We start from the raw sequence: 16,600 nt of genomic DNA on the forward strand, positions 1-16,600 counted from the left end.
ATCACTTCATGCCCCAATATGCAGTCAGGCTTTAGGGTTGCATGACATGCAGTCAAGGGCATGTCACATAGTCAGGAATTCCTTCATAAAATTCCTCATATATACATATGTATTAATTTCACCTGTGCAGCTGTGTGCCAAAAACCCTTTCAGGATCTTATGGTAAAATATGAATTGTAATTGTGAAAGCCAAACTCATGACTCCTGGTGCTATTTGCCTATGTCAAACACGTGTAGACTTGTCACGAGCATGTATGCATCCTTATGCAGCTTAGCTGACTCTTAAAGGACTTCCCAAGCCTGTCTAGTATTGTAATTATTTACTTGTATTTATTCCAGAAGGTAGTGGGTGCTTTAATGGCCTGGTGTTAACGCTAGACCAATTTTATTATGAAAATTCACCTAATACTACTGTGGAGGAATCAGGAGGATTTAGTTGAATCTTCATTTAAAAATGTAGTTTAAACATTTTCAGAATGAAAAAAAAATCTAGTTCTTTTAAATCTCTGAAATAGGCTTCAAATTGAGCCAAAGTGCTTTTGGTCCCTTAGTGACTCCATAGATGATCTGCACAAGTGTTTGTGAAGACAGTAATATGGCAAAGGGAAATGGATGCTAATAAATCAATTGTCGCTGTCAGTTCACTGTTTAATGTTCTCTAGAATACATAAGATTTATCACTGAGGAATTGTAGAATAATGGTGGTGTATGGAAACAAAGTCCACCAGGGATATGTACTACATCATTCGGATTTAGCGCTGCCATCTGCTTAATGGCATTGAGATGACTACAGAGGTACTTGTGATCAACCATTCATAGCAGTGACAGATGCTGCAGAGAGTTAACATGCCAGGGAACGAGCTTTGGTGCTGAAATCCAGATCATGTGGCAAGGTTGCTGAGAAAGGAGGCTGGGTTTGTTACCTCTCCAGTAGCATTAGAGGGTTTACTATTGAGAGAGAATGGCTAGCACAGTTACTGTAGAGCAAAAAAGAATGTGGACAAACCCCATCTGTCTGCTTCACCCACTCAGAAGCTTCAAAGAATTTCTACAGGCTTGTCTGCTAGCATTTTAAATGGGATACTTTTCCTAGGGGAAAAAAAGCCAAACTTTTTTCTAGATTTATTTTTCAGCCTACAGCAGAGATCAGAAGCCTAAACTATAAGGGGAACATTTTGTGTAGCTGTATGCCAGTGTCTGATCAGGGACAAGAATGAGTCATTTATGTAGTAATGTCATTTTCTGTTTAATTACAATGCATAATTTAAAAAGTATTTTAGATCTTCAGCTGAGGCGGTCTCACCTTCACTCTGTTGCAGAATTTAATCTAAACACACACATAAAATTGGGGAAATTTGGACTCAGAGAAACTGTTGGATTTGTTTAAAGTTTTCTGTATTTTTCTGTGGTTTATGTATTTACCTATTAGTGCTACAGATTTCTCTTGGCAACAGTCATTTTGCTATTGGCTTAAATAGCTTTTCTCAACTGCTCTTTGTGCATATCTAACAATAATTACTATCACTTCCAATCATACCAAAATGTGATAAATTCAAATCCCTGCAAGTTTCTTGTGAGCCGCAGAGCCACACAGTTAACCTAATCTGAGCTGAGGGAGCTGGCAAATTCTCTTCAGTACACCTAAATTTATTCAGTGCCACTAAATCATTCTCTGGCTATTTTTGATGTGTTGGGAAGTAAGAATTAAATGCTGCAACTTTGTTAGATGATTTACTTAAATGCATGAAAACATAACTGCCCCTATGGTAAGTCCTAGGCAAATAAAACTATGGTGTTATGAATTATATAATTATTCAGGTTGGAAAAGACCAAAAAACATGAAATAAAATTATCAATTACCCAGCACCACCATGTTCACCACCAAACCATGTCCCCATTCACACTTCTTTTAGGATTTTCACTGTTTCTTGGGCAGCCTGTTTCAGTGCCTGACCACCCTTTCAGTGCAGGAGTTTTCCCCCAATATCGAGTGTTTCTTACATGGCAGACAACCTTTATACAACTTCCTTTCAGGTAGTTGTAGGGAGTGATATGGTTCCCCCTGAGCCTCCTTTATCACTCATTACCTTATTTACCATTTATTTCAGAAGTGACTGATTGAAGACAGAAAATTTCTTTGTAATAGGGAAGATTATGCACAAAAATCCTGTGCTGTGAAACATTTGAGGAACTTTGTGTTTGGTAGCTTGTGGTGGTTGCCTAACAATGGAGAAACTGGATGTTGGGTTGAAAAGGACTTAGAACAACATCTTGAAATTGAGCAGTGGCCATTGTTCAACAGATGCCTGAAGAATGCAACAAAATTGGTTTGCTAAAATCCTTCAAATCTCTTAAGTACTGCTTTTTATGTTACTCCAGAGGCACTTTAGTTATAAGAGAAGCTAATATGTAGCTCTTGGAAATACCCTACTCATTTCCTACTAGGAGCTCAAGTTTTCAGGTGTCTTTTGAAACTATGCTTAATAGTCACACAAAAGATGATGACATTTCTGTTTAATAGGAGGATTTTCATGAAGGGCTGAGCATATGGATTTGAAATTGGCTTATGGAGATATTGCTGTTGGTATTTGAAAGTTAATTGCCAACAGTTTGTTTGTGATGCTCAGTGTTTTAAATTTGCATTGTTGAGTTTGTCAGCAATCATGCATTTCCAGGATGTATAAATATGCATTATATGCAAATGAGTGTCTGTTACTGTAGTTTTCCAAGATGTAATTCTCTCCATTTTAATTCTTGTAGCTGTTTGTATTTCATGCTTTGACTTATAAATCAAATCAGTCTGCAGGAGTTTGATTTCTGAGGGTTGTGCAAAGGGCTGGCATTTTGTGTTGCTGTTGTTTATGAGCACCTGGGATGTAGCAGAGTTTACTGAAGGTTATAATTCTGTAAAATAAAGCCTTAAAGCATTAGCATAAATAAGCAAAAGTAGCTTTTGAATGAAAATCCTGACATTGGTTTCCTGCTTAATTTTGATACTTAAATTATTGAAAGAGATTATTTACTGCAGTTTTTCACATCTAATTTTTCAGGTTTAGATAGATGCTTTCCTTTTGATTACATGTTGAGATGCGAGGAGGTAAACTATTCAGAAGTGCCTCATTAGCATAGATAGTTTTAATTGTGAATCTAGTGTATTTTAATTCTTTGAATTGATTTATAGAAATCATGTCTGAAATTTCAATAAAAAGGAATAAGGCTAAGATGATTCAGCTGTAGTGATAGAAAAACACAATTATATCTCATGATTCACTCATAAAACTGAAAAGGTTATTTGAATCCTCATGGTACTGGTAGATGGCTTCACTATTTTAATAAATGTTAAGTTTACTCTTCATCTGTACTAATTATAATCAATAAAATTAATTTGTTCTTCATGATTTTGCTATTAAATTCAGCTGTGTCTGTGCCTCTATATTTAGGAAACAAGTAAAAAGGCATTTGAAAATATATGTAGAAAAGTAGTAGAGAAAACTAATATGCAGGTGTTATAGTAGTACAAATAGTAGTAACATCAAATTACAAATATTGAGGAATCAAGAAAATTCCTTATTTCATAAAACTGTATTAAGTTTGCATGATTTGTTTAATTTTACTTAGGTGATTTTACAGCATCTTAAAGTGGGTGGTTGAATTCTACAATACAATTAAAGAGGATTAGTAGTTGGTAGGATTTTTGATTTTTTTTTTTCCCTTGGCTGATTACACAGTGAAAACACGAGGAGAGGTCAAAAGTGGATTTTCCAAGTCCAAAGTAGGGAAAAAAAATCATTAAGAGGGAATATTTTTTTAAACATGAAGTGCTGTATTGCACCTGTTAGTGTAACTTGTGGAATCAGTCATTGTTTAAAAAATCTTAATTATATGAAGGCTTCAGATTAATTACAGTTTGTTTTAACAATAAGGTTCTTTAAGCTTGGAGGATGGAGGTCAAAAGGGAGAATATCCAGTTGCCAGGCATTAGCAGGATGCTGTAGAAATGTTGCTGGTTATATGGGCCTTGGAGACAGAACAAGGATAATCAATCTTACAAATTAAAGTTACTCATTTAGAAAGGACTTCTCAAACATCTCACATGATAATTAACTTTCCAGCAGATTGATTAAGAGATACGAAGATAGGAAAAAGAGACCACATATTCTCTTCAGGCTAGAGAAAGGACATCTTAAATTTACATTTGCATACTAGAGAATGCCATAGATAGATATACACACACATATATATATATTTGGGGAAGACTTTTTTTTTCCCTGGTGTGAGATGAAGGAGGGACTTACTGGAAACTCACACTTGGAAGCCAGTGCCTATTAGCTGAATGAGAAATCAGGCTGCATCAGCTCAGAACATATTTTTGTCACAGAACATGTTTTTGTAGATGAAGATATGTCACTGTTTTACTCACAGTCAACACACTTTGGCTGCTTACTAGCAGTAATTGAAAGTTGCAGTTTTCTCTCTAAGGACCCTGTTGTATTCAGTTTGCTTTTCAAGGGAAGAAAAATCTTGCTTCTTTTTGTTGGTAAGGAAATAACCTATTTAATTGAGCAACTTAAAAATGGGATATGGTTGCAGGAAAACTTTATAATGGTCTTAATTGTTTGTCCTTTTAATTTTTTTTCAGTAGAAATATCGAGGGCTGTAAATTGTGCTTTTAAGCATGATTTTGATATAGTTCAGGTATTGATGGTGAAAGATAATGAATTAGTAAGCATCAGAACCCCATTTATCTTGGTGTAATTCTATCATGAGTGCTGTGTGTAAAGCACCTGAAACATGCATATGGATAGAAGTAGTGGAGCTCACATGAGGCCAGGAAATGAGTCTTTGCACTTAAATGGATTGAATTGTCCTTAGGAGGAAGAGTCCTGCCTTGTACTTGGAGATCCAAGGTTTAAACCCTGCTGGTGCAGAGTATGTTAGGGAAGTACTGAAAAGATCTTGAGCATGGTAAAGCTTATGATTATGCAGCCCTGAAAATAACTAAACCTAATCTTTCTTTTACCAAACTTACTCCTTGCTGGCACTTCCATTATTTTTGAATTATATTAAACCAGGATGGAATTAAACCCTTTCTGTCAAATGTTCTTTAATCTCAACTGGTAACGCCCCAAATTTTTAGAAAGGTGTTGAAAGTTGTACTGTTCCTTCAATAAATTAAAAAGATATGAAGGCATTATCGATATCTTCTGGAGAAGTATTTGTGATGATGGAATGGTGACAAACCACCTGTGCACTTTTTGAGGACAGTGTGTGAGAGGCAGCATTGTCTTGCACTCCAGTCTGTGACAAGTGACATCATTTTGGATCTCTGACAACACCATATGCAGAACTTGGGGGGTAACCAAGAATTAGCTGGAATAATACCCTAGGTCTGTCCAGTAGTACAGTGAATACTCTTAAGGATTTTTTTGACTGATACCTCTCAGGTCTTCACTGTTTTCTGCTGCTTCCACTGCCCAGAGTAATCTTGTCTGTTTGGAGAGAGGGGGAAGAAAACATCTTTTTCTGATGTTAATATTGTTTGATGTCTTTTTTTTTTCTCCATTTAGCAGCTGAAATAGGATTGCTACACACCTGGATAGTTTAAGACTTCAAGTTTAGATTCCTCTGGTATCAGTTCACAGCCTCCTTTGCAAAGCAGACAGACAAGGTGTAGGGTGTCTGGGATTGGTTCTAATTCAACAGCCAAACCAAAATGCTGAATTTCTGCAATCTGGGTTTTTAGTTGTTCTGTTGGCACTTTCTTATTTAATATAGTGATTTTTTGACATTAATGTAGTTAGCATTCCTCATGTTCAGGGATGCATTGTTGTTGTGTTCTATTCATAGTTTCAAGGTAAAGCTGTTGCTCTTGCTGCTGCTGCTCCTCCTGAGAAACCTTACTTGTACCACATGCTTCAGTCACCTCTTTTAATTGCTATTTTCCTTTCCTCTTTTGAGAGGTGGCACATGAGAATATAGCGGACAATACCTAATTGAGTTGAGACTACAATAACTGGACATTTCAGATGGTAAAATTGCTCTAGGCAACTGTGTAGAGTTCTGTTAGAAATACCTAGATAGGTCTGTGCCTGGTAGGTAGCACCAGAATGCAGGTGCCTCTGGGGACATCTCACTACTCAGAAGTGAAATTTCTCATTTCTGCCATAAAAAGTAGTTCCAAATAGTGATAGCTAAGAGGATCCTTGAGAGGGCATGCTGGTCACCTTTTAGGATTACAGGTAAAAGATATGCTGTTTATATGATCCATTTGAAAGTGCAGTAGGCTATAATTCAAGGAAGATTGTGTCATTTTTCTGTATTTTATAAAGCATTCACATAGGGGGTCTCGGTTGACAGATACAAACTGAGCTGTAGGGGTAAAAATACGTACTAAAGAAATCTCTACTAAGTAGTAGTAGAACTGGGTATTAACTAAAGATCTGTCTGCAAGGTCCAAGAAAAGGTGTGGTTCTCCTCCTGGTACTCTGGATTTCTGCTGTCCTGCTGTAAGCTGGGTTCCAGAATACAGTGTTCTAGTGGTCATTGAGGACAGCTACTCAGTGTTCAAGACATTATAGAGTTACGAGAAGCTTCACTGCAGTGATTGTTGTCTTGGATGCTCTTCCTGTTTGCTGTTGACAGATGATTTTTGTTATCAGAAGTAGCTGAGCATGAAGATCTGACAGGAATGATGGAAGGAGGCTTATCCTTATGGAAGAGTTCTCTTCATATGCGATCGTACTGGCAGGGTCTGTCATGTAAGAACTGTTGCTAGAGAGATCCTCATTTGCTTTTTGTTTTGTGTTGTTCTGTGTGTTCTATGTTATTCTGTGTTTCCTCTGGGGGGAAGCACAAAGGGCGGTGCTTGTTGGAGCTTCTGTTGGCCCAAAAAGAAACTTCTGTGTTTGCAAGGGTTTTAGTGCTGCTTTCTGAAGCTGCCCTGCTTTCTGCCTAAAGAGATCAAAATTACTTGTGATACTCATGTGAAAAAGAAAAAGCTGAAATTTTGCTTAGTTTTTCCCTAATAAGCATTAGTGGAAACTGAACTGTTGGCCAAGGCTGTTTTTCATTAAAAGCCAAAGAAAGTTACAGATCACTTGGTGCATATACCAGGCTTGTCAGTGCTTAAGTCTGGGATTTTCCAGTAAGCTAGAAGCTTTCAGTCAGAGACCTTTTAATCTTCACTTGGCAAGCAGGCTCCCTGCCACACTGCTTCTGTTTCAAACACAGAAATCTCATAGTAGCCATTCTAAAAGATGTCTATATCAAATAGAAAGAGCTGTGGCAATCACATGAAATAAGTGCAATATATTTTTACTACTTCTGTGCATTTCTGAAGTGTTTTTGGACTGGGTGGTTAATCTGCCTGATTTAGGATTATCCCAAAAATAACCTAGTGACCTCTTCTGATACGGAATCACAGGATCAAGGTTGGAAAAGACCTCCCAAGTCCAATCTTTGACCAAATACCACCATATCAACTAAACTGAAGTACTCAATGCTACATCCAGACTTTTCTTGAACACATCATCCATGGATGGTGGCTCCACCACCACCCTCAGCAGTTCATTCCAGTGCTTGACCACCCTTTCAGTGAAGTTCTAGCTGATGTCCAACCTGAATCTGCCTGGTACATCTTGAGGCCATTTCCTCTCATCCTGCCTTTAGCTGCCTGGTAGAAGAGACCGACGCCCCAGGAAACAGTCTCCTTTCAGGGCACTGTAGGGAGCAATAAGGTCTCCCCTGAGCCTCCTTTTCTCCAGGCTTATACCCAAACACACCCATCTCCCATCTCCCTCAGCTGACTTTCCAGACCCTTCCCAGCTCTGCTGTCCTTCTCTGGACACACCCTGGCACCTCAATATCTGTCTTGTCTGTCTCAATGAGAGTTGGGTTGAAACTACTGTTCTGTTGATATCTGACCTAAGAAAATATTCCATTGTCTCGAGGCAGAATAAACTTATAGTTAATAAAATATAAAAGGTAAATTTCCTTAAGACTTCACCATGTCAAGCAATTACTCCTATTTGGTTTTTATAAACATTTGTTCTATTATGGCTCATCAATGTATTTTCAGAAACAAATCAGCTCAGTAGAAATTTGAGGTCATTTTCATAGGGCCTTTGAAAGCTTCTGTTGAATATCTCTAAATTGAAGTATTTTAAGATACTTCTCATAGTGATTCTAGAGAAAGGGCAGGAAGCTTCCCAGTCCTCTAGTTTGCTAAATAAAGCTGTAGAGAAGCATTTCTGCTTCATCAGCACTGCTGTGCTAAAATCTGAACTTGCTCCTTTGTCTGAAGCATTTTCACTGAACACAGAAAACAGGCTCTTCCCCTGGCCTTACTTACACTATTTAAACCTCATTTCACACTTCCTCTGAACAGTGTAGGATTACTGCCCATCCCTCAACAATTAGAAGCAATGCATTTAAATTTATTGTTGTTTTCTAATCCTTCCATAGCGTTAAGTGGTTTCAAGTTTTTATGCTGACATGAAAAATCAAAGCAATTTTTCTTTGCCATCTCTCTTCTCTCTTGTCAGCCCAAAGCCATTATGCTGGAATGGGAGTATAAAAGAAGTTAGAGGGGTTATAAGCAAAAGGTCTGTGTGTACAAAAGATCTGAATCACAGCTGATTCTTCAGTGTTAATTGCACTTGTACCATTTACTTGATGGTTAGGAAGATGTTTGACAACTCAGCCAGATACAGCATGTAATCCAACTATTTATCAAAAAAAAAGTAGATGCATAGGAAATGAGGAAAAATAATGAAAGTGGTTTCATGAATACAATTCACATCTGAAAACAAAAGAACTCCAAGCAGAGTCCATGTCTAGTCTTGTTGAGTTAACTTGACATGGATTTGTCCCTTTTTTTTCTCCTTCGTGAGTCACATGAAATAAAGAAGAATATTAACTGAGTTTGTGGGGGCTTTTTTTTCCTTTCTTTGAGACAAAATGAAAGGAAGAGAAGCAACCTGAGCTCCCTGGTTAGTGGAAGGTGTCCCAGCCCCTGGAATTAGATGATGTTTATGGTCCCTTCCAACCCAAGCCTTTCTGTGATTCTATGAAAAGGCCTTTCCTTGCAGAGTAAATCCATTAAGGGAAATAAAAAGTTTAATAGTCTTCAGTCAGGCTGCTAAGATGTCAGAGAATATATATAAAAGTCTAAACACAAACCATTATTTTAAAGCAAAAATGTATATCATAGCTTCTGTCCACAGGAAGAATTATTTAATGTAGCTACTTAAGTCTTTGCAGCAGAAATGACCTCAGTTATCTCACTTATCTCAGTTAATGAGTTAAAATGTACAATTTAGAAGTCTAGTATTGCTGTAGGGTGTTTTGAATAAGTTTGCTTTTTGCAGGCAGTTGCTTTGAAAGGAAATACAGTTGTATAAACTGTAAGTTCATACACAGTATGAATTTTCTGTAATTCTAAAGGAACTCAAAAAAACCTGTTATGTCAGTCTTGGTTGCGGACACCATGGAATATTCAGACTCTAAAAAATTAAGCAAAAAAATTATCTTTTAAATGTTTTGTTTTTGTTTTCACCCAGACCTCCTTACAACCATCTCTATGTACCCTTTTCTTTGAGTAATGAGGTTTTCTAGTCTGAAGCTTTGGGTTTGTTTAACACAGAGCTGACTGGAGAATGTTGGCATTATTGATAGAACATGAAGTAGAACAGGGAGCACTGGGCAAGCTTACTTCCCATTGTACCTTGTGCTTTTCAGACAGAGTATTAATTTCGAAGAGTTTGTCTGTTAATAAAGATGATATACTTTCAATATAAGTGAAAGGTTCCTTTCATTCTGATGTTCATTTGTTTTGCAGGTTGTATACTGTAAAATGAGTCAGTTTTTTGTTCAATAGATATGCTAGATCTATGAAATGAGACCCCACAATGTCATTCTGGCAGGATTGACAGATACAGGGATATATATCTTGACTGCTTTAGATTTCTAAACATGATCACAGTCTTAATATATATAAGTGCTATGTGGAAGGATAGTCAATGTCAGTTTTCAGTTCATTGTCAGAATAAAGACTTTTATTACTGGCTGCAGTAGGGGAAAAATACTTTTTATTCAAACTTTTCTGTAATTATGGGGTCTTCATCACCTGAGAAACCATAGAGGAAAGGTTTTGTGGAGGAATTCTTTGTGGGTCTTCAAAGTGCAGTTGGTTGCATTTTTGTTTAGGAAGCATTATAGCAGCAATGAAAAGTACTCATCCAGGCTTTTTAGATAAGCATTTGCACACACCAAAACAGTATTTTTTTTTTTCTAGCCTAGTTATTTTGAGGGGTTTAAAATTTTAAGGGAAAAATAAATAAAGAAACCCAAACTAAAACCCAAAAAGCAACTCAAGTGCAACAAAGTCTTTTGTCAGTTCAGAAGTAATTGTGATATGTTGCTTGTTTTATATAAATCCTTCACCTACTAATTCATGTAAAGGCTATAAATTGTTTATTTTCACTCTGGTGTTTATTTTGTTAGCAATCACTCTAATGTTAGGAACATTTTGTCAATATCAGTAATTACTTGCTAGTGATCATATATTAGTGATTTCCTTCTCACTCAGGAGGTGATTCTATGAAAAGGTCTTTCCTTGCAGAATAAATCCTTTAAGGGAAGTAAAAAGTTTGAGTCTACTGATCTGGTAGCATCATTTCATACAGTATTTTCCAAATATTGTCAGCCCTGAGTCTGGTTGTGGTTAGAAAGAAAAGAATTATTTAGGCATTTGCTTTTCATATCCTGTGTAAAAGACTGCATGTAGCTAGAGTTGCATGAAATATGAAAGCATAATGGAATTATGTGTAACAAAGGTTGTTCTTCAGTTTCCATTTAGGGGTCTTAATACAGATATAAAAACCATTATGAAATGGAGGACTGTTTTAGGCCGTGATTATGGTATTCATGCACACTTTTGAATTCTAACAACTACAGATGTCAGCTTTTAATACAGCTTTTTTTTTTTCCTATTTTCATTTCTTCCTGTTAAAATGATAGCCTTTATATTTGTGTTGTTCTGTCTTGTTTTGAAGACACTGGAACTTCGGCACACACAGCACCTGTATAACCCTCCAATCAACAAATAGTTTGCCCTTTATTGCATTCTTATCAGTGAATTTGAAGTTATAAAATTAAATTCTAGGTAGCAGAAGGCAATTGAAAGGCATTCATAAGAGAAATAAATTGGTTCAGTGCCTACATCTCCTTTTTTTTCATTCACACTTTTAAGATCTTTAACCTCCCCAACTATAATTTTAAATGGAAAATTCCCACATCGACATTTATAATGTGGATGAGTAGCCCAGTGATGAAAAAAAAGAAATTCTAAATTAAATTAAATATAGTTTCTAATTAATAAACAAGCAGGATGTCAGTTGTCTCTCTCACATGGATACTTACCTTTCTTAGGGCATGTCCTATATCCTTTAAGCTTTCTTTTCAGATTTAGAACTTGTAATAAGTATTTCTTGTCATGTTTTCTTTCTTGCTCTCTCCACACCCCTCCTGCCCCGCAGTGGAGCAGATTACTACGACTATGGCCATGGACTGAGTGAAGACACCTACGACTCCTATGGTGAGTGGCTTTGTGAGCTCAATCCCTGCACAGTAGACTCTTGAAAAAAAACATATATATATGTAATGAAAGGGTAATTTCCATGAGGCAAGGCTTAGTCCAGCAGCAGGTAATGGCTGCTCAGGGATTCCTGAGATGTCACAAAGCTCCTCGTGTGCTTACTGAGAAAAATGCCCTCTGTGGTCCATTAGCTAATGTAGTCATGGGAAACTAAAACCACAGAAGTTGAGGAAATAAAACTTAAATCATGATACACTCAGCCTTTTCATGTCACATTCAGTGAGATTTAAGGAAGAAAATGTGGTTGGGGGACCTTTTCCCCAGATCTTTTGGCCACCAAAAGCAAATACTTCTGGTGTGGCGCAGCTTGCATTGAGACTTGGTACAAGGTAGGAATCTGCTGAAGCTCCCAGCTGAATTAGGGCCTAATTGAGTGTGTTTTAGCCTTGTATGGTCCTTTTGTTTTAGTTCATTTTCATGCATCAGTCTTGAGAAATCAAGCAGGGAGTCATTATGTAAAGGTTAGGGAAGTACTTCAGGTAGCTTATAGACATGAGGGCAGCAGGTTACTCTGTATAGAGACAAAACATTGCATAATGAAGCAAAAAAAAAAAACATATGCCAGTTCTAAAGATCACTTTATATATATATATATATGGAGGTCTGGTAGTGACAGGTTTAATTAAAGAACTCTGTTACAGGTTAGCAGCATAAAGCTTTTATAAGGCACCTTTTCTTAAGGGGTAAATGTCAAGTCTGTGGATAGAGATCAGAGAAATGCAATCTAGGTCTCTCAAATCTCAAATGTTTGAAGGGTTTTTAGTAACCTGTGTAAAAGTTGTGATTCTGAGTCCTGAATGCTTCAAGAACTAGAGGTCTGCTTGAAATTTTCTGAGGTCTGTTTCTTTAACTCCATGTGGTGGAGGTGCTTTCTGTTTTGAACTAAAATGACCTTAAGTTGTGATGGATGCACCTAATGCAGTAGTTTGCCCAATGTATCTGCTTAAACTAATTACTTTGCTTAAGGAGAAAGGCAGTTCTTCAAAAGAAGAGGCCACTTGTAATTCCTCTGTCCCCCAGCACTTTCAGTTTGTGTTGATAGATATATAGCTTAAATCTTTATTTCAGCATTAAAATAAACTGTTTGCCATTATAAACCTGGTATTTCTAAGACTATTTCATTAATGCAAAATTGATGGGGGAAAAAATATATGAAACTGCTTAATGTAGGTAGACTGACAGGGAGAGATATTGATTGCAGTATTTAAGGTTGAAAATATGGATTTTTCACTGCTTTTGCATTTAAAATTGGTTTTCTATTTATCAAAGCATCCGTACTCAGAATATTAAGTGATGTATTTATTCAAGTTGAGAGAAAGACTATAAATACCTTCAAGAATGATTTTGGGTTGCAGCCACTGTAGTTTTTGCACATATAAATAGTTAGACACTTCATTTCTTAAGTATATCCCTTAAAAGCACAGTTAGAGATTAATGACCATCTTCACTATATGTAAAGAACTTTAGATGCCTCAAAATAAGAAACACTGCCTAGTGAGTAGGTACTTGTCTAGTGCTGGCTGGGAAGAGATTTCTCAGGAGGTATCTGAACTTTTCCTCTGGGAAACTCAGGTGACAGTTGAGAGGATGTAGGAAGAATATCAGTGGTTTTAGGATTTGGAGCCCTGAACAGCACCAAAATGAAAACTGAGAAACAATAAGATAACTCTTTCCCCTGCTGACTTGTTCTTTTTCAAGCAGTTGGTATTCCCCTTAAATTGTAGCCAACACTTCTCATTTAAACAATTCTTGCACTAGTGTTTAAAAGCTAGGATGTTTTTAATTTCTACTGCTCAGCTGCCCATACTGTTAGGCTCAGAGTCTTTTTTTCAATGTAAGTCTTGTTTTCTGTGTGATGAAGAAGCACAAGAGGTTGTTGCCAGATGCCCATGGAAATGTCCTGAGATGAAAGTTTAATTCTTTCTGCCTTACACCGAATTTGAACCTGTTCCTATCACCACCTAGGCAGATGTCCTGACCCCCTGGGGACGATTTATAGCCTGGACCCTGCAGGCAGCCATCTACATTATTAAAAAGTAGTTAGGATGAGGCTTCTGCCAAGGGACTGTGAAACTGAAGCCTTGACATATGGGATCCTTGTCATCTAATTTCAGATATCTCTTGTCAGAGCAAGTTACCTCAGCGTTCAAAGTGCAGGGGGTTTTTGAGGGTTTTTTTTTTTTTTGTTTTTTTTAATGTCTTAGAAAGACAAAGTGATGTCTATGTTTTATTCTACCATACATTTGGGTTCCATTTTAGTTTCTGGATTGCATTGGGTTCACTGGAGCACCTGTTCATTTAGGGCAGGGCAGATCTGCAAAAATAAGTATGGAAACACATCACTGTTTTAAGCTGTGTTTCCTTTTGGGGATATTTTTTGTGGTGCTTTTTTATTTTTTTGTTCTCTCAGATGTGACATAGTACTCTGATTTATTTACATCATTCAGGTGTACCTAAGTACTCAGTTTCCTTATACTCTGTGTTTAATCCTAAATTTTTCCTTTTGCAACTGCCTGGCATACTAGGTCTGACTCTCATTTAGGATAATAATTTTTGCTGCTTTTTTAAAATATTTGTTACCATTAAACGTGGTAGGATTATGAATCATTAAATATAGCACAAGCTTTTTTACAAACTTGTTTTATAGCCAATATTCAAACAACCAATGCTCCTTGTCCTTTTAATATATTTTTAATAATCTGCTCTCCTATTTCTTGCATTTCATAGGAGGTGTATGTTTACCTCCAGAGGGATGGAATATTTGCCCTAGGATGTTAAAAGCCAAAGGTGTTTGTAGTGATACTTGAGGCTTGGTTTGCTTGTTTGAATTAGGCCTAAATTGGCACTGATGCAAAGAAACTTATTTCTGAGGGCAGCTTATTTCCTTATACATAATTCATACCTTCCACTCATTTCATCTCATTGCAATTATTGGTATGTCTGCTACGGGAGCTGACATTTCTGTGCATTTGCAACGAGCAGGTCCAGCTGAATTTCCAGAGACATAAATATTTTTGCCATTAGCCTGTCACGTTCCCTGTTCCTATGTGCTGAGAAATCCCTGTGGGATAGCTCAGATAAATGTGCTGTACCCAGATTTCTTGTTTCAAGTGTTAGACTTGTACACCTTGGTTTCTATAAACAGAATGTGGCTGTTCGATTCACAGATAAGAAAATTGAGTTCTGCATCTGGGAATGTTGCAAGGGCTCTGACCATATTTTCTTTCCTTGTAGGGCAAGAAGAATGGACCAACTCACGACACAAGACACCTTCTGCAAGGACAACAAAAGGAGTCTACAGAGACCAGCCATATGCCAGATACTGATTGTACTGTCTGATGTTGTGAAATACCCAATCTCCACCAGTCCTGTATACTGTTCAAAGTAATTTTTTCTATGAACAATCCCTTTTTATTAACTCAAAGTGCATAAAAAAAATCTGAATGGATGGACTGAACTTAAAACATTTTGTTGAAAGAACAACCTGGACAGAAAGATATGTAAAACAAGGAACTTTGTTATTTCCAAACTGTGTTTGAAAAAATAGGTGATCAAAAAATAACCTTTGATTAACTAGTGTTAAACAAAAAATAGGTTTACTAAATACATTAGTCCATTCTTTTTAACATAAGCGTAACCTTTTATTTTAAAGGTTTTCAACAGTTTAGTTTTTAGCTTTTATTTTCAGCCATTTGCTAGATTTTCTCTTTGCAAACATGCGTAAAAAGGGAAGCAAACTACAAATGCGAATAATGTGGTATTTTGTAACTCAAGTCTTGAAATGTTCTGTAGTGTTAAGCAAAGTTTTACCCTTGCTTGATACTAAATAAACTTTTGAAAGAAAATCAGTGTGTGTGAGATTAATTTTATGCTTTATCTTATAATAAAACTTCATAAATAGTAGTAAACAGGGAGAAGTGTTTAACAGTGATCAGCATAAAAGGCTTATATTAAACACTGTGCAACTTCTTTTAAAACAAAATGGTTTAAACCTAAATGTATCTCTCTATATACTCACAATAGATATAAATGCTGTTTAAAATATCCAAATGGTATGGATCTGCTTGAGTGCCACATTAAATCAAAATACTTTTGTTAAAAAAAAATGGTTTAAAATAGCAAATGAATTTTCTGGAAAAAGATGTGACTAGTTTTCACTTTGTTGAGCATTTTTTCACTAGTGCAACTTTGGAATTTTTATGAGAATTTTGGTACGTTAATGACCACCTCGCTCCGTGCTGGAAGCAATAAACACAAAGCTTTTAAAGACTTTCTGACTTGACTAATTGAGGTCGCTTTCGTCAGAGGCAGAGGATGTGTAACCCTTAAAACGGTCTTCATTTGCAAAGGTAAATAAATCAAATAAGATTTTAATCTCACTTAAGTTATCTTAATATAACCAATAAAAACAGGGAGGCTACAACTTAGAAAGTTTCATTTTAGAATGTAGGAAAGCTTGTGAGGACACCTAAATTCTCACTTTAAAACGTTAATTTGTATTAGTCATCTAAAAAGCCTTAGCTTAGCTAGTTAAATTTGGACAAACTATTCCCTATTAAACAACTGTAAAACCTCATAACCAACAGTTTGTAATATATTATTTTTCCACAAATTCTAGTAACTTAAACATTGCAAATGTTATCTAAAGCTTTTTTTAAGCATTGTTTTTACCACTTATAGTTTGATTTATGTCGTTTTCGTTAGTTTTTATTTGAAACTCTTCAAGATTTAGTAAAAAAAAAAAAAAATCTTTTTTTTTTCTCTCTTGTCAGGAAACTCACCTCCTTGGACAGCCAAAAGAACAAAAACCCTAATCTTCTGATGCTTTGGTAGGTATCTTTACTCATCTGTGAAGTTATTAGATAGATAATGGAACTGTAGATCAGGGTCTTAATTCTGCACAAAGCTTTAAGTTAGGTGTCACTGTCTGTGTTCAATTCTGGT

At 36.3% G+C, this 16,600-nt stretch overlaps 1 protein-coding gene across 1 annotated transcript in view; it reads left to right on the plus strand.

Annotated features, from left to right (window-relative positions):
• KHDRBS3 (KH RNA binding domain containing, signal transduction associated 3) overlaps positions 1-14,982 on the plus strand; it is an 84,834-nt gene extending 69,852 nt beyond the window's left edge. The window contains exons 8-9 of the mRNA XM_062504114.1: positions 11,538-11,596; positions 14,891-14,982. Of these exons, the coding sequence (XP_062360098.1) occupies positions 11,538-11,596; positions 14,891-14,982 (151 nt within the window). The remainder of the gene's footprint in view (positions 1-11,537; positions 11,597-14,890) is intronic.
• The last annotated feature ends 1,618 nt before the right edge of the window (positions 14,983-16,600 follow it).

Source organism: Cinclus cinclus, chromosome 1 (assembly GCF_963662255.1).
Source record: "Cinclus cinclus chromosome 1, bCinCin1.1, whole genome shotgun sequence".
Classification (NCBI taxonomy): domain Eukaryota; kingdom Metazoa; phylum Chordata; class Aves; order Passeriformes; family Cinclidae; genus Cinclus; species Cinclus cinclus.